General features: G+C 39.9%; 7 protein-coding genes across 15 annotated transcripts in view; 2 read left to right on the top strand and 5 right to left on the bottom strand.

Annotated features, from left to right (window-relative positions):
* Nucleotides 1-166: 166 nt before the first annotated feature.
* usp18 (ubiquitin specific peptidase 18) lies at nt 167-2611 on the bottom strand. Of its 2 annotated transcripts, none has more exons than XM_056748713.1 (10): nt 2357-2611; nt 2135-2228; nt 1874-2010; nt 1679-1758; nt 1472-1606; nt 1199-1294; nt 875-1018; nt 610-741; nt 458-492; nt 167-304 (listed from the first exon to the last, which is right to left on the bottom strand). In XM_056748713.1, exons 1-10 carry the CDS (start codon nt 2418-2420, stop codon nt 247-249), a joined length of 975 nt encoding a protein of 324 aa, XP_056604691.1. In that variant the 5' UTR covers nt 2421-2611; the 3' UTR covers nt 167-246. The 2 variants fall into 2 exon arrangements, with proteins under 2 accessions (XP_056604691.1, XP_056604690.1); XM_056748712.1 differs by having other exon boundaries at nt 1859-2010.
* Nucleotides 2612-3119: 508 nt separating this feature from the next.
* pex26 (peroxisomal biogenesis factor 26) lies at nt 3120-5135 on the bottom strand. The gene is made up of 5 exons (XM_056748358.1): nt 4654-5135; nt 4207-4353; nt 3788-4107; nt 3521-3667; nt 3120-3437 (listed from the first exon to the last, which is right to left on the bottom strand). Exons 1-5 carry the CDS (start codon nt 4854-4856, stop codon nt 3334-3336), a joined length of 921 nt encoding a protein of 306 aa, XP_056604336.1. The 5' UTR covers nt 4857-5135; the 3' UTR covers nt 3120-3333.
* A 134-nt stretch (nt 5136-5269) lies between these two features.
* rhno1 (RAD9-HUS1-RAD1 interacting nuclear orphan 1) lies at nt 5270-7323 on the bottom strand. The gene is made up of 3 exons (XM_056748359.1): nt 6569-7323; nt 6148-6343; nt 5270-6068 (listed from the first exon to the last, which is right to left on the bottom strand). Exons 2-3 carry the CDS (start codon nt 6325-6327, stop codon nt 5361-5363), a joined length of 888 nt encoding a protein of 295 aa, XP_056604337.1. The 5' UTR covers nt 6328-6343; nt 6569-7323; the 3' UTR covers nt 5270-5360.
* A 70-nt stretch (nt 7324-7393) lies between these two features.
* foxm1 (forkhead box M1) lies at nt 7394-12874 on the top strand. 3 transcript variants are annotated; one of them, XM_056748342.1, is made up of 9 exons: nt 7394-7547; nt 8180-8635; nt 8728-8876; nt 9028-9210; nt 9288-9416; nt 9562-9621; nt 9893-9947; nt 10361-10545; nt 10638-12874. In XM_056748342.1, exons 2-9 carry the CDS (start codon nt 8218-8220, stop codon nt 11406-11408), a joined length of 1950 nt encoding a protein of 649 aa, XP_056604320.1. In that variant the 5' UTR covers nt 7394-7547; nt 8180-8217; the 3' UTR covers nt 11409-12874. The 3 variants fall into 3 exon arrangements, with proteins under 3 accessions (XP_056604320.1, XP_056604322.1, XP_056604321.1); XM_056748343.1 differs by lacking the exon at nt 7394-7547 and adding an exon at nt 7645-7969; XM_056748344.1 differs by lacking the exon at nt 9562-9621.
* On the bottom strand, nt 12046-15266 carry si:ch73-352p4.8 (cystine/glutamate transporter). The gene is made up of 12 exons (XM_056748352.1): nt 15023-15266; nt 14806-14932; nt 14616-14731; nt 14386-14511; nt 14192-14291; nt 14070-14114; nt 13861-13984; nt 13673-13776; nt 13445-13541; nt 13204-13353; nt 12952-13129; nt 12046-12873 (listed from the first exon to the last, which is right to left on the bottom strand). The coding sequence occupies exons 1-12, from the start codon at nt 15264-15266 to the stop codon at nt 12809-12811; spliced, it is 1476 nt and encodes a 491-aa protein (XP_056604330.1). The 3' UTR covers nt 12046-12808.
* ngs (notochord granular surface) overlaps nt 15185-23875 on the bottom strand; it is a 43144-nt gene continuing 34453 nt past the window's right edge. For 4 of the 6 annotated variants that reach the window (XM_056748349.1, XM_056748348.1, XM_056748347.1 and 1 more), the window contains 6 exons: nt 23708-23803; nt 23314-23448; nt 23132-23242; nt 22937-23047; nt 22403-22833; nt 21990-22301 (listed from right to left, as the gene is read on the bottom strand). In XM_056748349.1, the coding sequence (XP_056604327.1) occupies nt 22205-22301; nt 22403-22833; nt 22937-23047; nt 23132-23242; nt 23314-23448; nt 23708-23803 (981 nt within the window). In that variant the 3' untranslated portion in view covers nt 21990-22204. Of the gene's footprint in view, nt 15289-21989; nt 22302-22402; nt 22834-22936; nt 23048-23131; nt 23243-23313; nt 23449-23707; nt 23804-23875 lie in introns of those variants that run through there. The other 2 variants (XM_056748351.1, XM_056748350.1) reach the window with 2 other exon arrangements.
* On the top strand, nt 17740-21066 carry pgm3 (phosphoglucomutase 3). Its single transcript, XM_056748353.1, has 11 exons — nt 17740-17939; nt 18194-18261; nt 18446-18579; nt 18780-18975; nt 19163-19320; nt 19415-19498; nt 19576-19674; nt 19868-19987; nt 20074-20196; nt 20279-20452; nt 20560-21066. The coding sequence occupies exons 1-11, from the start codon at nt 17785-17787 to the stop codon at nt 20647-20649; spliced, it is 1401 nt and encodes a 466-aa protein (XP_056604331.1). The 5' UTR covers nt 17740-17784; the 3' UTR covers nt 20650-21066.

Genomic DNA, 23875 nt, shown 5'->3' on the forward strand with positions numbered 1-23875 from the left:
AAAGCTCTAATGTAATTCAAAACAACGTTTTATGTGATCTCCAATCACCCTGAATAAATATATAATACATAGGCCATATTTAATCATTTACCCCCCATATTGCAATAGATTCCTTTATGAAACCTCGATTTAAATACAGGAAACATATCTCATATTATTAAATATTAATAACTTTGGTCCTGTTATTGAAAACCATATCATGTAGAGTTTTATCATGTGAATTGAAGCCTGCAGAGTTCCCCTCAGTTATCCAGATGCACTCTCGCTCATCTTTCTGTACAGAAGCAAGTAGGCCGTCATTCTTCTAAAAAATGGAACAAAATTAAAACCTACAAGAGCTAAGAATATATTATATATTTCATATAGTAATTTACATATAAAAATGTATTCTTCTCATTATAGTGTTTATAGTGCCTAGATAAAAAAGTAAACACAGTTTCAGTGTGGTTAAATGTACCCTTCATAGGTCTCCTGCACATCTTTCCAGGTGGCCTATGACAAATGAATACAAAAATAAAAAAACGTTTTATTTCTATTTCTATTTATTTCGTATTTCTATCTTGAATAAAATTATCATTCTTGTGGTTTTCAAAATAAAATTGGTCGTACTTGTCGAACAGAGCTGTCATCAGCATAAAACCAATTCTGATCCGGAGTGTCCCGGATGAAAGCAGTGTAATGACCAGAAAAGGCAGATCCTAAGTGCACTATGACGCCATAGAGACTGTAAAACTCTTTAGCCTGGAGAAAAAGTAAAGTATACGCATAAAACAAATCTTGCCTTACAGTTTTGATGCTATGACTGATAAAGTTCTGTTACAAGATATATATATATATATATATATATGTGAGTGTATATATAGACTAAAAGTACATTTTCTGATTGTCCATTAAAAATGTTCATATTTAGTGTTTCAGGGAAGGTGACTCTGTCGTTGAGTTTCCTGGTATTTCCATAATTTCTGAATCTCTTGAGGTGGATACACAGCACTGAAGGCAGCGACACAAGTTTCAGTTGCTACATGGAGAAAAAAAATACAGTGACATACCCAGACAATTATCTGTTAAAATAAGGTAAATGTCTTAAACACTTTCTTTGTGCATGTGCTCAAAATTACTTGAATTTACCTTATTACTATTTAAAATGAATACTAATTATATATACATCAGGGATAAAAAAAAATATTATAGAACACACATGAGTGGTGGGCTGTTTTTTCATGCACCAGTCACAGTAACACTCGTTACCACTCCTCAGAGGTTCCTGTTGGGTAAAGGACTGGACACAGCTCTCCTGAACAACATAAAGAGTTATATAAATTGAGTTATCTTGATGTAGGATGTGTTCGATATGCATGTGTGTTTTTAAAGTCATTGACTTAAGAAAGCAAATAGTAATTGCTCTTCATTGATACATATTGACTGGAACATCTTTTTTATAAATGTTAATCTTCATTTAAGACAAGCTTACCAGGGTGTTGTCCCCCTCACGAATAGCCAAAGGGAGGCTGTATAGAGAGTTGGGCGTTTTTTCAATGTGTCCACATTCTTTACACATCACTTGCGTCTCCACCTTTATCTCGTAGACTTTACGGATTTCCTCAGCCTGTCAAAGCAGATATACTGTTTAAAGAAATGTATGTACCGTAATGTGTGCTTCAACACAAATGAAACCCACCAAGTCTTTATCGATCATCTGTTTCTGGGTGAGATTAAGTATACTGTGGAATATTTCATCTGCATCATGTTGAATAAATCCTACAGGACAATTAAAAACAAATAGAAGTGGAAGCATTACAATTAGTGCATAATAACCACATCTATGTAATGCTTTGACATGTCAAAGAAGCAGAATTACGTGTCAGATGCATACGGTGTATGGAGTGATGGTGGAGACAGTCAATGAAGTCTCTGTGTGGAGAATGATGTTTTTGGTCTTTCCTCATAGCACACAGGGTGTTCTTCAACTTCATTGGCACTTTATTCCGCTCATTTTCTGCTGGATGATATCTTTTAAAAAAACAAGGGTGGACCATCTTGTTAAACTATTTAGTATCCTATTCTGATCATATTACTATTTGCAACAGTGCTGTGTTGTGTTATTCATAGAGAAAGAGCAATAAAGAAGTTGTACTTCTCCAGTAATTCCAGCAGTTCTGGGGTGGCAGAGAAAGACTGAAGCAAAGCATTAATACAGCAGGTCAGACCGTAGTTGTTAAGGCCTCTCACTTCAGGAAATAAAACAGATCATTTTCTTATTTTCAACATAATGTTAATTGAAAGATATCGTATCATATCTAGACAATATATGTACAATAAGTATAGGCTTAAGAATATAAAGAATCATTTGACCTACCATAATCTCTGTGATTGAACCGTGAATAATAATACGAATACATTTTAATCCAGAATTGCCCCATCCACAGACAAAATCTTCAGTGTTCTTTTTTCAGCAGAAACACCTTTACATTTAGGTGTGTGCAATAGAAACCGATCAATTTGTACATATATGAAACAGCCGGAGTCACGTATGTTACAATGCTCCGGTCACTATGTAACATCGCAGCGATCTGTGAAGATTACAAACATCCGATGAAACTGTTATTTTTACTTTCACTTTCTATTCTACGCAGGTCTCTGTCACCAATAACACGAAACTGATCTTTAACTGCACGCACCCTGCTGGATAAACAATAGAAACTAATTCAGAAATTCAAATGGATTAATGGTATAATTGGACTTTCAGCCTATTCGTTTTAACGGGATCTGTGTTTCTGTAATGTGTTGAGTTCTATTCATGGGATGTCATTAGATTGTTCAGTATTTGCAATGAAAACCATTGGGAATTACATTGCTATTTTCGGGTATTACAAACCTTCAAAATACATTTCATATGATGTGATGTTTCACTACATACCTCTTTGTTGATCAGATATTTAGAATAGCTACCATACCATACACCTTGAGTCATGTTCACATCTTTTGTGTACCGGTGAATTTATATGCTGAACATGTTTTGTTTATAACTTATTACAGTTGTTGGAAAGTGTTACATGTAAATGTACAGTTCAAAAGCAGGGGTGGCAAAATCCCCCCAAAAATCATAGACAAAACAACAGTTCTATTAACATTTTATTTATTTTTATTTTATATTAAATTAAATTTCCTTTCAAAATTTCTCCTCTCCTACACATTGTATATCTTAAATAGGTTATTAGATTATTCTAACAAAGAAATACACCATGGGAAAGTGATGACTATGGCCAAACCTAATGTAATTATTAAAAAATTGAACACACTGTTTCACAGTGAGGTCCTTGACACAGAAAGAAATTAATTCTGGGTTTTGCCTTTGTAATATGGTCCAAACATGGTATTCCACACTTGTTGCAGGAGTCGGTGCAAATGAAGCAGCCAAGGGAATGCTGAGGGAAGAGCTGAGAGCGGAGATAAGATATTTAATATTGTGAAAACTGCATCAAGTGAGTGCATAAAATCCTGATGTTCTCCGCAATCTTACCGGGGTCCATACGGATAAGAAGCAGATACAGCAACATTACAGCCAGAAAAACTCTTCGTAGCGAGATGGATCTGACTCTCACACTGGCTACTGTGAGACCTCTGAGCAACAACCTCATGACCGGATTGAGCCTCTCGCTCGAACTATCTGCAAAATCACACAAATGAACACACAATAATTCCATCTGTGATATGCCAGAATATTGTAATCGACTCATATTACGTTTATGTTTGCAAAATAATTTGACTCAAAAGCAAATAAAGAGACCTTTATGTGAAACAGCACTCGTCGTCGCAGCTACAGATTTAGGATCTGGGTCAGACAAAGACGCAATTTTCTCTTTTTGAAGGTCTACCAAACTACGGGCAGCTTGCCTCTGCTCCTCAGTGAACGCAACCTGTCCCACGTCACTCTCCAGCAGCTCCAGAGCTTCGGTCTTGCGGCCCATCGGTAAAAGTATGTGAAGAAGATAAAGTTCAGACACTGTGCTGAACCCTGATTGGCTCATGTTATTGGAGCAGCGCAGCCAATCATTAACTGCATCCTTCATCACTGCCCATTCACCAACTTTCACAAACAGCAGAATGCTGGAAAAGACCAACCATTAGTCAATTTCCATGCCAAGTGGTGATAAACTGCACATTATTTATGGGTTTAAGTGTAGCAGCTGAAAAAATCCCTCGTACCACATCTGGATAATCTTGGCAGGAATTTTCGTAGTTTCTCCATATTGCTGTAAAACCCATGACAGAACTCCACGCCATTGATTGAGCTCAGCCAACGCCTGAATCCCCACTATAGTCAAAGCAGCTTTCAGTTCTCCATTTTTGAAGCTGGGAGGACAAACATTTATTGTTAATGAACACATCCTAAAAATCCAGCTTTTGAGCATGAATATGAAATATTGAATCTTACATGTAAGACTACGAAATGTACAGGTTGCAAATACTATATTATAATAAGAGCAAATCATATTTTTTGTGGTATGTTGGTATACTGAGTTTTCTAATATTTTTGCTAAAACTGACATATGCCATGTGTTAGGTTAAGTATGTTCAATGCATTATTCATAATTTAGCCTACATGTCTGTATTTGATCTAACTAGACGAAGTCTGCAGTCATCCTGACCCACCAACTCTCTTCCTGTTCTGCAGAAGCCAAACTCTCTAGTCCTTTCTCACACGTGTCCAGGGCAGCCTGAAAGTCTTTCTTCACCATTAAATATTCAATGGCAGTGTCCACGAGAACCGCTACGGGACTTGCAGGTGGACTGATCAGCCGAACAGAGCCCGACCCGCGGCCCCCAGTTAAAGACACGGACGAACTGCTCCTCATTACTATTAAATATTATTCCATGTTAAACCCAATATTTACCATACAAATGTATACAACATAAATCTCTGATGATGCGAACTCATTTAAATACTGCATGTACATATGATTAATTCAGTAAACAAATATACACTGCAAGTTTCGAAGCATCGGTTCCGCAAAGGACGCTTGGGAAGACACCCGCCAAGTTAAAAGTCATCACACGGTTGGCGCTTGACAAGATAAAAGTCACCTAGTTTAGTCACAGATATGTACTTGTATTTCATATTTAAGTACATCATTTATGTTCAGTGTTATACAAAGGCACAACAGCAGTGTTTTCATTCAATCAAATCTGCAACCTTTCTGTAAAACATATTTCATTTTTTGTTCATAGGGAAAAATGATGATCAGTAACCCAAATTAAAACATGACGCTCATCAACTCGTCTCTCAATTTATCACATAATTTAACTCGAAAAGACTGTGATACAAATCATAAATGATTACATCATCTACTAACAAAGTCTTAAATCCATTCATTAGCAACTTGTGTATCAGCGACAAGGAGCTTTCCCCTGTCCATCAATACTTTCATTAACCCTTTTCTCCTTCTCCATGTTACCCTCAGCCCATAGTCTTTCTCAGGTGTGTCCTTCACCAGGACACTTGTATTCTGAGTTCGTGGAGGGGTGTTTGCCTGGTTTGGGGGAAACGGGAGATGTGAAATGCTGGCTGAAGTTGCACTGGAACGATGTGGCATTTCCGGTGTCTCTACCTCCGGAGGTGCAGGAACTGAGCTTGTGTTTGGTGTTTGGCCTTCTTTCGACACTGTGATGTGAACAAAACCTTCAGATGTCCTCTTCTCATTTCCACGGTTATGTGGGATGCTTGAGAGCTCCGTATGCCTGAAAGCAACTGGTCTAACCACAGATTGAGCAGTACTTCTTTTCACCCCTTTCCGAAGAGACGGTCTCCTTTTAGGAGTCTCAACAAGTTCTTCAAGATTGCGTGAAGAAATCGGTCTGTCTTTCTTAGCCGTTGAACACCTTACTTCTTTGAGTATTGGTTGAATGGTTGGTTTTGTCTGAAGGTTCTTGTGCCGGTTTGTCTCAAACGAAAGTTGAGTGTATTTGCAGACAGCCGTTCGTCTGTTGTGATGAAAAGATTTACATCTCGTACTTTCCCTTCCACGACTAACTGCTTTGATATCCTGTGAACTAAACTGTGGCGACACCTGCAAATGGATAATACATCTCATTAACATACCTTTTCTCAGTTTTAAGTATTGTTTAGGTCACCAACCATGTGCTTACCCAAGGAGGACGCTGTGCATTAGCTCTATGTTGTTTTTCTGATGTAAATGTTCTGGGCTGAATAGCACTCCGAAGCTGTGGTCCACAGTCATGCTTTGGGCCATTAATCTGAGCCTCTTCAAACAACAACTGAGATTTGTTTGGGTTTAACAGTCTCTTTTTACTTGAAACTCGGGGCATTGGAGGACATAGTAAACTGCATAGGAGAAAAACAAGATCAGATCGAAAGGAGCACAAAACAATGTCTATATGCACCCATAAGATGCTGACCATTTCGGTTGTTTAATATTCGTACTACATATAATGTCATCATATATTTAAGCATACTCCGTGTTGTTGACTGTTACTATGAACTTTAACGCGCATATACTACGTTTTGCAATTCAAGACATGACACAAAAAGCTCAGAGCCGTTACTCACGCTTAGCTTTGTTTCTGATTTCATCCGCAAAGTTCTAGAATTTCCACCTTTGACAGAAAATAACGTCTGATTGAAAAGCTGATGTGAACGATTTCACAAAAGTCAAACAATCGCGCCCCAAACGCGAACACCAACGTGGGCGGACTTAGCAGCCCGGAAGTAGTGCGTGACGACACACGAAAGTCAAGCGAGCCACGCCCACTGAGTGAGTGACAGACTGACTCAATACAGCGACGCAATCTGTAATTTACTCCGTTAAAGTGACCTTTTCATACGCTCTTTTCTCTAGCATGGCCATTATACCTGTGCCTAAAAGAGTAACAATAATGTCTCTTCTTAAATAACCTCCCATAAGTCCCTAAATGGTTGTTGGACATGGTTTTCAGACATACATAGAAGTCGATACACTGAAATACCAAATGTCAGCCTGCCTCTCAAATATAACAATGAATAATACATATTAACGATAAAGATATATCGTTGGTCTTTAAAGGTTGTGTTTAAAGTTATCCCTATATGTTTTAAACTACGTTACCCAGACGTGTTTTGGAACAGAATTGCTGGAACGGTAGAACATGGCGCTGGCATTTGTAGTTCATAGAAGTGTTTCGTTACGCTAATACTTAGGATCTCGGCAAACAGGGAATCATTTATCTAAACAAAATAACACCTCGTTCTTCTCTAATTGCATTTTTCACCTAAACATATGCGACATTAAACGCGTACGATTTGTTTTTGTTTACTCGGACTGGAGGCTCTCGCGGTACTTCGCCAAAACTCGCTGCTAAATGACTCCGCCCACGTGCCTCCGCCATTGGTTCCTTTTAATCACCTGACTGCGCGCTGTACCACTGCGCCAAAATTCAAAACCTCTGAATGCAAACAAAAGTCCCGGGACCTTTCTTTTATTTACCCCAAACAAAATACACTTTATAAACCCCAAACAAGGCATCGTCTGCACGAGCGACATGATATGAAGGTTTGATCTCATTTATGCTATTTGATGCGTAATGTTTTAAAACAAGGAGTAAGCGTACAGTAGGCTAACGTTATCTGGGTGGATGATCGCTAGGCCGCACGTCATATAAAGTGCGATCTTTTATATTTTAATCATTTACTGATTTGATACTTTTGTTTATTTTAAGAGTAAAGTGTTGGGACGTGTTTCAAATCATCGATCAATACAAAAGCAAGCTCGCAGAAATGAATGCAGGTTTTGAACTGATGATATTTCAGACCTGCATTGTACGATAACCGTGATCGTAACGATACAGATCAAAAAATTGAACGTAAGCAATTTGTAACGGTGTTTATTTTCTGCAAGTATAAACGTCATTGAAAAGTCGTTGGACACTTTTTTTAATCAACCGATCATCTTATCGTTAGATCGGACTAAGATCGGTAAATAAATATCTCTGCTATTTGTGTATGTATTAAATATAGCTTTTACATGTAATTCATCTGTTTTTGTTCGGAGTGTTGTTTTGTGAGTGATCCGTTAAAAAGGGATTGATGTTAAATCGAGTCATTATATAAATGTATTGTTACATAATGTCAAACGATAATTACTATATAATATAGTTATTAATCTATGTTTTGTTTGTTATATAGTCAACGGACTGCCCCATTTGCTGTGATCAGAGCAAACAATGAGGGAGAGCCCGAGGAGACCCATCATCCTGAAGAGGAGGAAACTGCCATTTCAGAAGAGTGAATCCAATGCAGGCTGTGATGAGACAGACGGGCCACCCTGTAAGGTCACCCCGACGCCCCCCACTACCCGCTGCTTCCCTGATGGTATTCGCATCATGGACCACCCCACCATGCCGGACACGCAGGTGGTGGTGATACCAAAGACGGCCGATCTGCAAAGTGTCATAAGTGCCCTGACCGCTAAAGGGAAAGAGTGTGGCCCACAAGGGCGTAACAAGTTTATCCTGCTTAGTGGCAGCACCAGTTCAGAAGAGGATACAACTTATTCTGGAAATTGTGGCACGACACTAACTGGACCTTTGGGAGATGTGTCCGTGGATGACACCGTGGATGCAAAGACCACCTTAAAAACATGTCAGTGTCTTTAAGAAAAGTTTTTGAATGTGTGTATTTGATATTTTGCGGGAATAAGTTTGTCACCTTTTTAAAAACGTTTGTTTTTTTAGTAAAAAAGGAGACCGAGTGCTTTCCGCTCGATGATAGTCTGACCAACATCCAGTGGCTGGGAAAAATGAGCACGGACGGGCTTGCATCGGATCCGGATGATAAAGACTGCAGCAAAGAAAATCAAGGCGACTGTCATGAACCTCAACAGGTAGGATGTAAATTCATTGGTTGGCTTAGGGTGGTTGATATAGGACTGTATATCCGCACAGGTCTTTTGCATATTATTTTATATACTTTGCACACACATTTTTCTCTAGTACCATAATCTGTTTTTAATCAAATGTTTTCCCTCTCATCAGCCCTCAAGAGGTGAAGAAGCAGTGAAAGACCCTATATCCGAGAGACCCCCATATTCCTATATGGCCATGATTCAGTTTGCTATTAACAGTAAGCAGAACAGACAGATGACCTTGAAAGAAATTTACAACTGGATCGAAGACCATTTCCCGTACTTCAGAAATGTCGCAAAACCTGGCTGGAAGGTAGCATATACAAAAAATCTAAAACATTTTTACAGTACCTCTAATGTAAGGTTTCTAAATGTGTTTTTCATACTTAGAATTCCATACGTCACAATCTCTCGTTGCATGACATGTTTATGCGTGAGACGACTGCAGATGGAAAGATCTCTTATTGGACTATTCCACCGGAAGCAAACCGGTGTCTCACCCTGGATCAAGTTTACAAGGTTTGTGTTATGTCTTTGGACCACATCCCTAAATATATTAAACATACAGCCTCTTCAATTCACAAGCTGAGGGTTTGCCCAAGTGAAATCTCTTTGTCTGTTAAAAATCCTTCAAATCTGTCTTATTTGCTGACTCACCCCACAGCCTTTGGTTGACCCCATGGCCCCCAGTTTCCCTAAGACCACACAAGTTGTTTACCAACAAGTAAGACCTCTTTTGATTTTCTAACGCACGCTCACAGAAGTCTTGTAGGACACAAACCTGGGATGAGAATACAAGACAAGTTTTTTTGTTTCAACCATGCCTGAGAAGTTCAGACAGACCGGAAGGAAGCACGTTCAGCCGAGACCACTGCTTGTTTTGTTGTTTTAACCTTTGGAAGGTCCAGTTCTAGCACAGACAGTCAGCTTTGGTTATAAATTGAATATCACACAGTTTGTAAACCAAATTAAACTGCGTTTTGTTATCTCTTCAGCAACAGAAGAGGCTTTCATCAGAGCCGAAGAAAGTGATGGGGTCTGTTGGCACGGGTGAGTGTTTGAGAGGAGGTCAAGTTTTAACATGACATCCAATGGGTTTTCAAAAAGTTCTAAAGTTTACGTTAAAGTTAACATAACTTCTCAGTTATCAATTCTGTGTAATAACATAAATGTACCTTTTATATCAAAACCCAAAGCAAAACTTACATATGTTATTTTTCTGGAGTGTAGTCATATTTTGCATTAGATCTCCAGAACTGTTTTCTTGTCAGTTCATCAAGCAGCTTCTTGAGGTTTCACCCCGAGATGCTTTACAAAGTAATAAAGGAGATCCTGTGTATTCTGTGCTCCTTTTTGCTGTTTTTGTTAAATGGTTTTAAAAACATTTAAGTAATGACATTTTAGCTTTCACAAGTAAGTTATTTATATCTTGGCACAATTATTTTTTGTTTCCTCGTGTTCAGAGAGAAAGATGAAGCCGTTGTTGCCTCGAACCGACTCGTATCTGGTTCCCATCCAGCTTCCGCTGACTCCGTCGCTCCTCCTACCCTCCACCAGCGCCATGTCTCTCTCCACCCCTCCACATCCTCAAAGCTCCTCCACTCAAAGAACCAGTGGAGGCGGCAGGAGGGTCCGGATTGCTCCTAAGGTGAAAATGCAGATGAAATACATAAGACAACATTTGGTTTTAAATGGTTTGTTAGCATAATGGATGTCTAACTCCTGTCTGTTCTTTGAAAGATCTCTCAAACCAACGTGAGTTCTGTGATGCTGTGCACTCCCGCCACTCAAAAGCTGAAGGAGGAGCCTGTGTGTGTGACTGTGACTCCGCCCCCGGTAACCAGACAGCGAGAAAACAGCAGCTCTCGTCGCAAACAGCGCCTGGTCTCGCCAGCCACCGAGGAACCCGTCCTGCTCTACCCCGACAGCACTCTCTTCGACTCAGGCGTGGTCTCGGACGCCTCCGCCTTCCAGGACACCCGGGAGGCGGAGTCCGACCCCGAGCCTCAGCACGAAGGTAAACCCGAATCCGACAGCCCTTGCAGGGAGTACACCTTTAAAACTCCTATCAAGAGCAGCCATCCTTCCTCATCCACACCCAGCAAGCCACCCGCCGCTCTGGAGCCCTGGAGGATCACCCCTGTTGGTAAAGGAGGCGTGCTGGACTTCAGCCCCATCCGTACACCCAGCGGGCCCCAGCTTACCCCACAACGGCACGAACACTTGCCGTTCAGTTTCAACAGCACACCTTTTAAGGAGTTAGCACTTTTCAACTCACCTCGAGAGTTGCTCACCTGCACCCGTCCCTCACCGAGGCGCTCCACCCCTGCTTGCTCGAGGGAGCTGCAAGTGGGAGTCGCCAACCGCTCACTTACCGAGGGTCTCGTCCTGGACACCCTGAACGACAGTCTGAGTAAAATCCTGGTGGATATTAGCTTCTCCGGACTGGAGGATGATGATTTTGGCATGGACAATATCAGCTGGTCCCAGTTAATCCCCGATCTTAAGTAACTGTAGCGTTTTTTCAATTTTCGTAATCCGGGCTGCTGCTCGCTCTATCTCCACTGCCTCTTATTTTCATTCTCTCTTGTTGTACATATATATTTTCTCCTATTTTATAAGTGTTTTTCTTTGCCGACAAATGTCACTGTCTTTTACGTGGCTTTTCAGATTCGTAGGTCTTTATTTGCTTTATTTGAAGTTGGTGAATGTACTTTAGATGTTATTTGCACAAGTCGTAATATATATGTGAGTCAGAGAGAGAGTATTATAAGATATGTAAGGTGACATGCATAGTATAATTATTTACACTACCCTGCAATAATTTGAGTGTTTTTGTTTTGGATGATTCTGGACGCCTTGAGCTGACTGTAACAATCACCCCTTAAAGACTCCTGATAAGAAAATAATCTGCTAATAGAGATTTTAATAGAAAAAGAAAGATCTGTATGCGAAACCTCTTGTTGTCCTTCAAGCAAGGGTTTCTAGTCGATCACAGATGGTCACACCAGTGTTGCACTTTTATACTTTGTTCGAGAAAATCTGGACTGTATCGAGACATTTATTACATCACATACTGTGTGTTTACGAGCATGTCAGGATAGTTTGTCCTGTTTGCTGTGTTCATATACTTCTGGCATCAAGAACGTAAAGAAGTGTGGTTTATTCCAAGGCTTTTAATGTGCATAAGAAGGTTAACATGTGTAGAGTTCAGTTCATATATGCTAAGCAAACACAATTATTCATGAAAAGCAGCTATGAGAATTAGATGGTTTTGTGATATTTTTTCAATGATGTAATTGCAGTCTTAGAACATGAATGAACATTTTGGGTCAGATATCAATGTCATTAATGACATTTGTCAGTAAGATCCCTGTTCACTTTTGGCACAAAAGACTTCATTCATAATGTGTGATGTGATGTGATGTGTAAATCATATAAAAATGTGACCATTGTTATCTTTTTGGCAATTGGACTTTTCGAACAGACTCTAGAGGCTAATGATCATATCCAAAGCATACATTTTGGGTTCTCTTCCTACTGTACCTCTTTCTTATGAATAAAAGGATACTTTGTAAAACACGTTTTGGTGTTTCTTTGTGAGTTATTACAAAATCGTTTCTTGCTAGTGCTAACATATTTAGTCCCTGTTTTTTAATATTATTATTTTTAACGTTTGACAAAGTAAACATGGTTTGCCTTCTAAATACGATCCCTCTTTTAATGCACGTATGACATTTTTTGACTCATTTTCCCATCCAGCAGAAGATTGTACATCTCATTGCTGAATTGTATGCCCATTGAATCGTATTGTATTTTAATGTTAGCGCCACTAAACGGTCAACGGCATAATGAATGATGTGTCTATGTATATGTATGTCTGTGTTTTACATTGTTTGATGAACACTCGCTCAGTAGGTTTGAACTTCTTGCTGTGTCACTTCCAGAAGTATTTGCAGCTTCAGGCTGTAATAATCTACAAAAGAGAAAGTTTTTCAACACATGAATATGATGGATGTGTTCTTTTCTATAGGTAACCTCATCAAAAACTCACCAAAGAAGTTTTTCCAGCGGTTGGGTATAAATGAATTATTGATTGTCAGGTAATACACCGGAACCACTGCGATTGTGAGGGCACAGCTTACCCCCGTATTCCAGGGGTCAGAATACAAGGACAATCCCACGATGAAGAAACACACCAGGGTAAAAGTCACCGCGATAACCAGAGGAACCTAAAAAAGTGATTTCATTTACAGACAAACGGAGTTGAAATACCTTCACTTATTATATCACTTAGCCCACCGACCTTAAATGGCCTGGGATGCTCTGGGAATCTGTATCGGTGGATGAGCATCCCCAGGGTTGCCAAGGCAATGAAAAACCAGCGTGAGAAAGAGGCAAAGTTGATCAGTTCATAGATCTCTCCTCTTGCTATCATGATGACCACCAGAGGGTACTGCAAATAGGAGAAAGATCAGAGTAGACATGAAGGTCACAGGAACCTGACATGGATGGATGGGTGGATGAGGGGCCGAATGTGATTGTACCAGAAATAATATAGCGGGTAGTGGTGTGTGTCGGCGAATATGGATCATGGAGAAGATCACCGGCATGTGACCCTCTCTGGCTCCCACAAACAGCATCCTGCAGATAGAGAAATGACAGCATCAAAACGAAAGGAGACCGAATTCTACATTGCATTTAAGAATTCTGTCTATATCCATCCTATTTTCAAGGTCCAAGAGTTTGAAAGATTTGGAAATCTGGAACATTACCTGGTTGCACCAAATAATCCTCCATTTAGAGCCCCGAGGCACGAAGCCGCGACCAGCACAGGAATAACTGGAGCTAAACTCAACAGAGCGCGAGTGGCAAAAGTCTGCAAGAAGAAATGACTTTACACAGTGACATTATATAAACTCCAAATTAAATCCTATGATTCTCTATGCAATCCATCACTTACCACTGCCACAGCATCCGACATCAGGAGCTCATCTGCTGTCATCACGGTGTAGTAAGCCACGTTCACCAGCACATAACACACGGTGACCGTAACCATGGAGAAAACGATGGCCAGTGGGAAGGTTCTGACAAAAAAAGTGGTTTTAAAAAGAAACGTAATGGAAAGTACATGATGCGATGCTGTGAAGGATCTTGGTTTGAGATGACTACCTGTTGGGGTTGATGACCTCTTCGGTTATGAAATTTAAATAAAACCTGTGAGCAGAACCCAAAATGTTGCCGTTAGACTTTTTTTGCCGTATTCGCATAGAGACATAACTGTTCGTACCCACCATCCACCATACGCATAGAGTCCAGAATAAAAGGCCAGCGGAATTTTGGTCACAGAGAAAGATTCAGAGTGAAACGCATCCTTGAAATTTTTAGTTTTCCCTTAAAACAGAAAAGAATAAGACCTGAGGTCTGAATCCAGAAGATCTGTAAATATCACAGAGTATGCAACAGCGTGATTCAAACTGATTCTCACCATTAACCAAAGCCGTGATTCCTGGAATAATGATCAGGATCAAAGCGAACATCTTGATGAACGTCAGCAAGACCTGCGTACGAGTAGCTAAGGACACGCTCCAGCAGTTCACTGCCACCACGAACGCTAGACAGAAAGATCAAACAGGTCACATTAAGATTAGTCCTTTCTGACAGTCCAGTCAAAGTCATTAAATGATTGACGTGTTATTGATCTGAAAATTCACTCACTGACTCCCAAGATGCTGACCAATTTAACCAGAACTGTTGGAGCCTCACAAGGCATGAAAAATGGCTCGACTACATAGCGTCCGAATGCTAGAGCCACATAAGAGGCAACAGCGGGTCTAAAACGAAACATGGCACGAGATGCTTTTATAAGCTTAGCAACACAACGAAACACAAAACTGTGTGCACAGACCTGATGAAAATAAATTCAGTCCAAAGCCGCAGGAAGGCAGGTAGGGGTCCCAAGGTCTCCAGCAGGTAGGTGTAGTGACCCCCCGATTTTGTAAAGCTTGTGCCCAGTTCAGCATAGCACAGAGCACCTGACAAAAACACCAGATGTTCATATGGTGGCGTATTTTGAAATGCATTTCTGAATAGTTATTTATGCTGAATTTTTAAAGACAGCTCACCAAACAGAGAGAGAACACCACACAGAGTCCAGACGATCAGAGAGACCCCAACACTGCCCGAGTTCATCAACACACCTTTAGGAGCGATGAAGATGCCACTGCCCACCACAGTGCCAATGATAAAAGAGATGGCGGGCAGCAGGCCTATTCTCCTCTTCAGGTGAATGGCTTCATCTTTTCTTTTGTTCTCGGTCTCTTCTTTTGTCGTCTGCTGAGCAGCGGACCCTCGTCTAGAGACCTCCATCCTTCAGTGGTCAATTTAAGCTCTTCAAAAAACATACACGCATTTGCAGTGGGGTCCAAATAAACACAGTCAAATTTCACTTAAACCTGGAAGTAAAAATTGTCAACAAACAAAATGAAAAATCTCTTTAAATCTGCACATTAGAATGCCATTTCCTTAAATGAGCGAAATGGGGTCATAACAAATACAAACGGGTCTTAAATTCATGTTCTTTTTTGTTATAAAACTCTTCTCTCAAAAGTGGATGACAAAAAAAGACCTTTGGACCCTCTGGATATATATGCAAACTCACAAAAACTAAAAGAAAATGCCATCCTAACATTTTATTTCTATTGCACTTTAGTCAAACTGCATTGTTTCTAAGCTTAACAGAAACATTTTGACAGAAAGTTAATAGAAAATCATATTTTTATTTCTAAGCACAAACTAAAGGCACACGTCACGCTAAACATACAAGCAACCACGATGTCATGCACAACACACATTTTTAAAGTGAAACCCGTACTGTTTCTGAAGTCATATTTGCAATGTAGTAATTTTAAGTAATTTAAGTAAGTATCTTGATTTCCATCGATCATTTCTCTACTCACTGGTCAGAGATAATAGTTGAGAGGAGTCTGTGTTGCTTGTTTTTCTTTCTTGCTCCGAAGTAACAAAATAAGTTACAAAGTAACCCTGGAAACTCTTCCATCCAGCCCAGGACTCAAGAAACAATGCCAGCAGTATTTCCCAACTTCAGAAATAAAAGCTGTTTAGAGGTTCAGAGACATGTGCCGTGTGTGTGTTTGTGTGGGATACAGTCTGGGTCCCTGCTGTGTGTGTGCTCAGCTGGACACAGGAATCCTTCATTAGAACCCCCTCTCTTTATTGAAGCAGCTGCACAGTTCATTTCCTTTGAACATCAACGCACAACAACTTTACACTTTAGCAAATGTTTAATATGTTTAACAAACTCTCTATCAGTGGCTATGGATTATTGAATGAGCTTTCAGAACAGGCTTCAGGACTGGTCGCTCTGGAGGAGCTTAACCATGAACTGCTATTGGTCAGGGGCCATCTCTCTCTCTCTCTGCCTATAATCTTCAAGCAATCAAACATCAGACATGTGCATTATAATCTCTCGCACATTGTTAGGGGCCTTCAATTTCTTTTGTGTTTTCTGCCACACATCATTAAAGGCAATGGAATTATTATCCAATATGCATTGATGCATTTAGACATTACAGTGAACACGTGACTAATAGAAAAAAGTGCATATAAAAGCAAATATGGGCACCAGATCCCTTCTTAAATACTGAAATGGAAAGACAGCTAAAACATCTACAGCAACATGTGTTCCTGGATGTGTTTGTAATGAACCCACAAACTAAGACACACAGGCGAGTCACTGCAACTTATATAAATATATACAGTTATAGTAATTTGTGTCTGCGTATCATAATTATAATTCAGTAAGCTAATAAAACAGAATGTAAATAAAATGTAATTTTATCAGGATCGATGGCTCGTGAGAAGAGTTCATTTACTGGACCTCTCCCTCTTTAAAATCGTGTTGTGGGCGGGGCGAAAACACGTTACGGCAGCCACGTAAGCACGGAACCAGGAAGTGTCGAGCACGGCATCAGAGACAGCAAGTGAGTACGAATAACTTCAATCAAATTTGTAAATATGTTCAAACAAATAATAAATATTATGATGATTATGCATATGTTGTTTCCGTTTGCATCACATTTGGGTCGCGACTGTGTGATTCGTGCATTTTTAGTGAATGAATGAATTTCTTGAATGAAATCTTGTTATACACAAACATAAGTGACTTTATTTAACGTTTTTTTATGAATATCATGACACGGTGTTTGTTGAGACTTAATACTCGTATATGTAAGTCTTCATTTCTGTAAGAATACATGTTGTATAAAGTTGGAGCTGGGGTGAAAAATGACTTTTAACAGTCAGAATACAGTATTTGGTCAAGTGGTCTGTTATGTATATTGTTTAGCATTACAATGTATATAAATACCATTTTTGTTTTACTTAAACAGTTTTTGTGGTTTCATTTAATGTCTGTGATGTTGTGTGATTCTGTTTGCTAAGTAAAAAGCAAAGCATTAAATTATTAAAGTAAAAAATGATCTAAGAATCATAAAGGCGGCATTGTTTTTTATTCCAGAAATGGCTCAGTTTGATGAAGTATCCCAGAAGTCCAAGCTGCATCCGAAGCCAGAGGGGCTGACGCTGCAGTACGGCACGGCGGGATTCCGCACGCAAGCCAAGCACCTGGACCACATCATGTTCCGCATGGGGCTGCTGGCCACTCTGAGATCCAAAAAAACAAAATCCACCATTGGAGTGATGGTCACTGCCTCACATAACCCAGAGGTACTGAAGCACATCCACCTGTGTCCAAATTCGCTGTCATCACAATACAAGACACATGATGGGATTTTCATCTCTTAGGGAAAGTTGTCTCATCCTTTTCTTTTCCTCAGGAGATAATGGCGTAAAGCTCATTGACCCCATGGGGGAGATGGTGGCAGCGTCGTGGGAAGACCATGCCACACAGCTAGCTAACGCCGAGCAGGACTCTCTTCTCACAGAACTGGAAAACATTATTGAAAAGGAGACCATTGATATGAACGAGTCAGCCAGTGTCTACATCGGCAAAGACACCAGGTAGTCTGACGTCTATTTCAAACCGGACAGGTTATTTACTGTTCAGATCAAAAAAGTGCATTGCATTTAAAGAGAAGTGACCAAACCTGCAAACCATAGTAGCTCAGCCAGTAAATCGAGATTTTAATGAGGTCAGTCAACAAATTCAGGTTTGTTTACTGTGACAGGAGGGTTTTAAGATGACGTATTCTTTATCATTTGTAAGGCGACTATATCATTTCAAAGAAATGTTTTTCTCTGTTTGCTGTTCTTAGGCCAAGCAGTGGGAGTCTGTCTCAGGCTGTGGTGGATGGCGTGTCCTCATTGGGAGGCAAAATTCACGGTGTGGATTAATTTTTAAATGAAGTCGTCTATTGTTTTCATGGCTGTTTATGTGTCACAGTTTAAGCGAACTTGCATTGCACTGACACATAGCAGTACAAAGGTTATTGAATTGCGCTGTTGATAACTCTGACAGATTTTAACTTTGTGCATTTGAACTCTTTGTGGGTGTGTGTCTCTTTAAGACTACGGTCTGGTCACCACTCCCCAGCTGCATTATATGGTCTGTTGTCGCAACACAAATGGCTGCTATGGTAGTGCCACCATGGAGGGTTACTACCAGAAACTCTCGCATGCTTTCCTTCAACTCACACAGAATGTAAGAACAACCTACAAAAAAATGATAATAGTGAATGTGAAAAAAGATTTCCATGTTCTGCACAATGAACAATGGACGCCTCTTTTCCTCCCTATTCTTCTAAAATGAAACTCCTTTTTGTTAATGCACCTTTAAGACTTCTATCTTTAAATGAGCTCCGCCTTGATTGACAAAACACAGGCTTCTTATTGTTCTCAAAGGCACCAAACCGCACCGATGACCAGAAAAGGCTAGTGGTGGACGGAGCCAATGGGATTGGAGCGTTGAAGATGAGAGAAATGGAGGCGTTTCTTCGCTCCGAGCTGCAGGTGGTGCTTTCAAACGACGGCAGCCGTGGAAAACTCAACCACCTGTGTGGAGCGGACCACGTCAAAGTCCAACAGAAACCACCAGAAGGTCTGTGAAAATCACAGAGGTGTGAAAACATGAGATCCTCTCACCTGCACCTTTCATCTGAAGCTAGAATTGCCAAAAAATAAGTTTAAATGTTGTTTCTCATATTACATGATACTGTATTTCGCACTTGCGTTGGTTTGAGAGACATCCTTTTGTACTGAATCACCTCATGAATAACTCCCTCTAGATTTGACTATGGGAGCCGGGGAACGCTGTTGTTCGTTTGACGGCGACGCCGACCGCATTGTTTACTATTACACTGATTCCGATGGACGCTTTCATCTCCTGGACGGAGACAAGATCGCCACCCTCATCAGCACGTATCTCAAAGAGCTTCTCACACAGGTTCAATGCAAATTGCAAAATGACACCGATCATGTGTAGAATCGCCTGTATATCGCATCCGTTGTTAGTTTTAATGGTGCTCGTGTGTGTGCAGGCAGGGCTCGATTTGCAGATCGCTGTTGTTCAGACGGCCTACGCCAATGGAAGCTCCACTCGCTACTTGGAGGATGTTATGATGGTAAAGTTCTGGTGTTTTTCTACAACGTCCAATGTGAGAATTATGAACTGCAACCATAAAATCCCGTCTTTCCGCAGGTCACTGTATGCTGTACGAAAACGGGTGTGAAGCATCTACATCACGCAGCGCAGCAGTATGATATAGGGGTTTATTTTGAGGCCAATGGACACGGAACGGTAAGTTTACAAAGTTTCAACAAGAAACCCTTGATATTTATATTCAACCAAACATTTAATACTACAGTTTTATTGTAGATTTTAAATAGTGATCTTACAACATTTTGCATATCTTTATTGTATATGGCGTCGTATAAATAAAGATGACTTGATTTATTGAGTAGACAATGAGTGTCTTGTCCGAACGTTTCAGGTTCTGTTCAGCAAAGCAGCGCAGAAACAGATTCTGGAGCTTGTCAAAGATCCTAACACGAACGATGAGAAAAAACGAGCGGTTAAACTCTTGGAGAATACAGTCAACTTGATCAACCAGGTAAAGACCGTTAAACTTGACTATCACTTAGTAAGACTTTCATGTTTGACAAACATTCGCCTTATTGTGATTTTGAATTTCTGTAGACGGTTGGAGATGCTATTTCAGATATGTTGGTGATTGAAGCTGTGTTGGCCATCAGAGGAATGTCTGTCCAAGACTGGGATGCGATTTACACCGACCTGCCCAACCGCCAGCTTAAAGTCAAGGTGCGCACTTAAATGTGTTGGATAACAACCTTCAACGCAGGTGCAGATGTGAGTTTACATTAACTTCTCTCTGTGCTTTCAGGTGTCTGACAGGCGAGTTATAGACACAACAGATGCAGAGAGACGAGCCGTGACACCAGAGGGTCTGCAAGAGGCTATTGATTCGCTTGTGAAGAAATACAAACAGGCTCGGGCTTTTGTAAGACCCTCGGGCACGGAGGATGTTGTCAGGGTGTATGCAGAAGCAGACACGCAGGTACACAAACAGATACACACAAACCATCAGCTGTCCATCTGTATCATTATGTATATTTTTAACAGTAGGATTGAAATGATGAAATGATGTTATGTGTTTGTTTCCAGAAAGGTGCAGATAGTCTGGCTCATGAGGTCAGTCTGGTCGTGTATCGCCTTGCTGGAGGAGTGGGTGATGAACCCAAGCCATTACAATAATCACACGCGGAGAATCCGTCCAATAAGATATCATGTCAATTTTGTAATGCTGTTAAAGTGTAAATTTACAGTAAATTACAGTGGCACAAACATGTTTGGAAGATGGGAATTTTTACGGTTTACAATTGTATGTATGAACAGTATGAATGACTTTTATGATTATATGGAAATTGATATACACTGTTAAAAAATTATGTTTTTAGGTTACGTCCTGTTTTAAAATAGTTTTTGACTTGTATATGTCATTTGACTATAATTCTATAATATACATTTTTAATCTTGCCCGCTATAATCTTTGTTATAGCAATATGAAATAAAAATGCAGCAGATATTAACATTAACATAGACTTGTTGTATTTTCTGGACTGTATGTGTATGGAATGAAGATTTATTAAAAATTTAAATAAAATTGATTTAACATGCTAAAACATTGGTTTGATACCACAATTGGTTTGAAAATATCAACATTAGTCGTGAACAAACTACTATGATATCAAAATGGGTATTACATTCTTGTAACAGAATCTGTTTGTTTTCCATGTACACAATATTATTTTTGACAGGTACCTTGAAAATCTTTAATAAAATGTTGTTATTGGTTTTAAGAATTGAACTGCCAGGGGGTGCATTAACAAACGAATACAATACTATCTTTGACATATAAGTCAGACTTGGGACAATATGAATGAAAGCGTGTTTCTGCACGTCAACCACAAACTGTATATAAAATATCAATATTGCAAACAAAGATTTTTTATTCGCTTTTGTAGAATCTGCACCACTCGACTTTTTACTTATTTTGATAGCCTTGGTCTGTACTGTACAGTATTTTTAATAACTTTAGAGTCAGCGTGTTGCGATTGTGTTGAAGTTGGAATTGAAGAAGCGGACAACAGGGGAGACAGAGGATGCACACTCATTTTTCAATACAGTAACAACAAATGCATTGAAAGTGCAATGTTTCTGAAATATATACTCCCTTACTTTTCTGTTAACTTTTTCAGTTATACTGAATATGTATGTATACTTAAATGCCATGACAAACATTTTTAGCACACAACTGCACACTGGATATGCAAGTATCTGCTATTTGCATATTTCTGTGTAGTTTGTCCATTATATTATTAGATGATTGTGTGTTGCTATGCAAAACAAGTATTTCTTAACAAAAGTTAAAATAGTTTTGACACGGTAAAAAAACAGGCAGAAAAAAACTTAGTGGTATGGGCCTAAAAAAGTCCTTTGAAAGAACTAATTCAGGATTTATAACTTAATTGGATCTGAATTTTTTGAGAAGCAATATTCCTGCACAGAACAAGAAAAACAGTCACATAAGACACTTCAGATGTGCAATCAGTTTATTTTTAATGGGTCAGAAAATACACAGGAGGTTATTTGTTTAGCAGTTTAGTCAAAGCAGCACTGGACAGGTTTGTTTATTGTGACCGGTCCCGTTAGATTTTGTCATCAGCGCTCTGTCCAATTATTAGTCTGAAATAAGACATCAACCAGGAAAAATGATGACTGAACATTAATATTCATGAGTCATCGGGACTCAAGGGTCTATTTCAGTCTCATCCGCAGCGCCAGAAATGGTGATGGTGCGTTCATGCATGTCCCTTTGAATCATGTCTTCATCTGTCTTAACTGTTCTGAAACCAAAGAGAATTTAGGCGTTAGCCTACGAACCAACACTTTTGCATGAGGTTTGGCTCAAGATTTCATGATGCAACATATCATGGCCTGTGTGTACCTGATGAGGACTGTTTTCCTCTCCGTCATCTCCACGGCCTGTTCCTGGGTGAACTCTTCTACGGACTCGTGATGGTCGTGGTTGACTTGTTTGCTCTCTGAGCTGCTTGAGGAGGACACGACCTTCTCCGAGACAGCTGAGCTCATCGCTCCAGCGACCGCCCGGCCACCAGCCGCTGACACCCCCATAGAGCCGAACGCCCCCCCGGAAGCAGAGCTGGCCATTCCTGAGCAAATGGTGCTGCTCATGAGTGACAAACTACTAACCATAGTAGACAATCGGCTGTCCTCCCCCTCAATCAACTTCCTGTAGGTGGTGATTTCGATCTCCAGCGCCATCTTTGCATTGAGCAGTTCCTGATATTCTCTCAGCAGGAGTGCGATCTTCCCCTTAAAAGACTTCAGCTCCTCTTTAAGAATCTCTATACGAACCTGAATCGTGGGTTTTCAAAGATTTTTTTTAAATATCTTAAGCTATAGTTTGTGTAATTGATTTGTACATGCTCTATTGACATCTATGTTGGCGTGTCCTCACCTTTAGCTCCTCCTCCTCTCTCTTGTATCTCTCCTGGGCTTCCAGGACCTGGAGCATCAGGGCTTCATTCCTTGTTTTAAGAGCGTCCAACTCTCTCTGCTTATTTTGCATCTGTCATCACATTCGTACATTTTTAAGTCTGTTTGTGAACGTTGAAGTTATATGGGAAATGGAGGAAAAAAACGTTTCCCACACCTCTTTCTTGTAGCCGGTGATTTCCTCCCTGACGCTTCTCGTCGATTCCACGTGCCGTGATGTTACTTTGTTAAGATCTTGAAACTTAGTTTTATACCAGGCATCCATTTCCTAGTGAAAACCATTCATAATAAGTCATTGCAGGTATATGATGAGGTTTCTTTATTGTTTGTGATGGGTACCTGCAGGTTTTGTGCGGCGATGCTGTCATATTGTGCCTGTATCTGTTTGAGGGCGTTGGCCAGATCAGGCAAAGAGAAGGCCACATCCACTTTAGCTACGCCTCCATAAATCTGAGCCATCAGCTCCTCAATTTCCTGATGGAAAGGAACATTATATGTATTTATATTATTTAGGGTCAGGATAGTCAGTTTGCTTTTTTGGACAAATTAAAGATCGATTTACTTTGTAAAAAACACTGCTAACTAACTTTCCAATTTTGTATTTTTTTCATTTCCACTGTGTACCTAAATTGTTCTACTTTTCTATTGAAGTAAATATATGTAATGAACACATTTATTATTGTTGTTTTGTATACTGGATGTTTACTTTTGTTGTACTATACATGGGCTGTACCTTTTTGTGAATTCTCTGCAAGAACTCGAGCTCCACCTCCAGGTTTTCCAGACGCCTTTCCAAGGCGATTCGGGAAGACGTTGCAGCATCTACATCCTGCAAAACAACATCGTTTTGGATTCCACCCTTTGTTGTAAACCCAATTAAAGTTATACACATGTTCATTTG

This window comes from Triplophysa dalaica, chromosome 5 (assembly GCF_015846415.1).
Source record: "Triplophysa dalaica isolate WHDGS20190420 chromosome 5, ASM1584641v1, whole genome shotgun sequence".
NCBI classification, from domain to species: domain Eukaryota; kingdom Metazoa; phylum Chordata; class Actinopteri; order Cypriniformes; family Nemacheilidae; genus Triplophysa; species Triplophysa dalaica.

What these genes read in the sequence shown, in the direction of transcription:
- foxm1 (XM_056748342.1), top strand. Translation starts at nt 8,218, where the DNA reads ATGAGGGAGAGCCCGAGGAGACCCATCATCCTGAAGAGGAGGAAACTG. An exon ending in AAAGACCACCTTAAAAACAT is followed by an intron (nt 8,636 to 8,727) that starts GTCAGTGTCTTT and finishes TTGTTTTTTTAG; the next exon opens with TAAAAAAGGAGACCGAGTGC. An exon ending in GGGTCCGGATTGCTCCTAAG is followed by an intron (nt 10,546 to 10,637) that starts GTGAAAATGCAG and finishes GTTCTTTGAAAG; the next exon opens with ATCTCTCAAACCAACGTGAG.
- pex26 (XM_056748358.1), bottom strand. Translation starts at nt 4,856, where the DNA reads ATGAGGAGCAGTTCGTCCGTGTCTTTAACTGGGGGCCGCGGGTCGGGC. An exon ending in GAGTGCTGTTTCACATAAAG is followed by an intron (nt 3,668 to 3,787) that starts GTCTCTTTATTT and finishes GTGATTTTGCAG; the next exon opens with ATAGTTCGAGCGAGAGGCTC. An exon ending in TCTTATCCGTATGGACCCCG is followed by an intron (nt 3,438 to 3,520) that starts GTAAGATTGCGG and finishes CTCCGCTCTCAG; the next exon opens with CTCTTCCCTCAGCATTCCCT.
- rhno1 (XM_056748359.1), bottom strand. Translation starts at nt 6,327, where the DNA reads ATGCCCCGAGTTTCAAGTAAAAAGAGACTGTTAAACCCAAACAAATCT. An exon ending in ATGCACAGCGTCCTCCTTGG is followed by an intron (nt 6,069 to 6,147) that starts GTAAGCACATGG and finishes ATCCATTTGCAG; the next exon opens with GTGTCGCCACAGTTTAGTTC.
- usp18 (XM_056748712.1), bottom strand. Translation starts at nt 2,420, where the DNA reads ATGGGGCAATTCTGGATTAAAATGTATTCGTATTATTATTCACGGTTC. An exon ending in GTTCAATCACAGAGATTATG is followed by an intron (nt 2,229 to 2,356) that starts GTAGGTCAAATG and finishes TATTTCCTGAAG; the next exon opens with TGAGAGGCCTTAACAACTAC. An exon ending in GTGAGGGGGACAACACCCTG is followed by an intron (nt 1,295 to 1,471) that starts GTAAGCTTGTCT and finishes TATGTTGTTCAG; the next exon opens with GAGAGCTGTGTCCAGTCCTT.
- pgm3 (XM_056748353.1), top strand. Translation starts at nt 17,785, where the DNA reads ATGGGGGAGATGGTGGCAGCGTCGTGGGAAGACCATGCCACACAGCTA. An exon ending in TACATCGGCAAAGACACCAG is followed by an intron (nt 17,940 to 18,193) that starts GTAGTCTGACGT and finishes TGCTGTTCTTAG; the next exon opens with GCCAAGCAGTGGGAGTCTGT. An exon ending in CAGTCAACTTGATCAACCAG is followed by an intron (nt 19,988 to 20,073) that starts GTAAAGACCGTT and finishes GAATTTCTGTAG; the next exon opens with ACGGTTGGAGATGCTATTTC.
- si:ch73-352p4.8 (XM_056748352.1), bottom strand. Translation starts at nt 15,266, where the DNA reads ATGGAGGTCTCTAGACGAGGGTCCGCTGCTCAGCAGACGACAAAAGAA. An exon ending in CTCTATGCGTATGGTGGATG is followed by an intron (nt 14,115 to 14,191) that starts GTGGGTACGAAC and finishes TTCTGCTCACAG; the next exon opens with GTTTTATTTAAATTTCATAA. An exon ending in AGCATCCCAGGCCATTTAAG is followed by an intron (nt 13,130 to 13,203) that starts GTCGGTGGGCTA and finishes TCACTTTTTTAG; the next exon opens with GTTCCTCTGGTTATCGCGGT.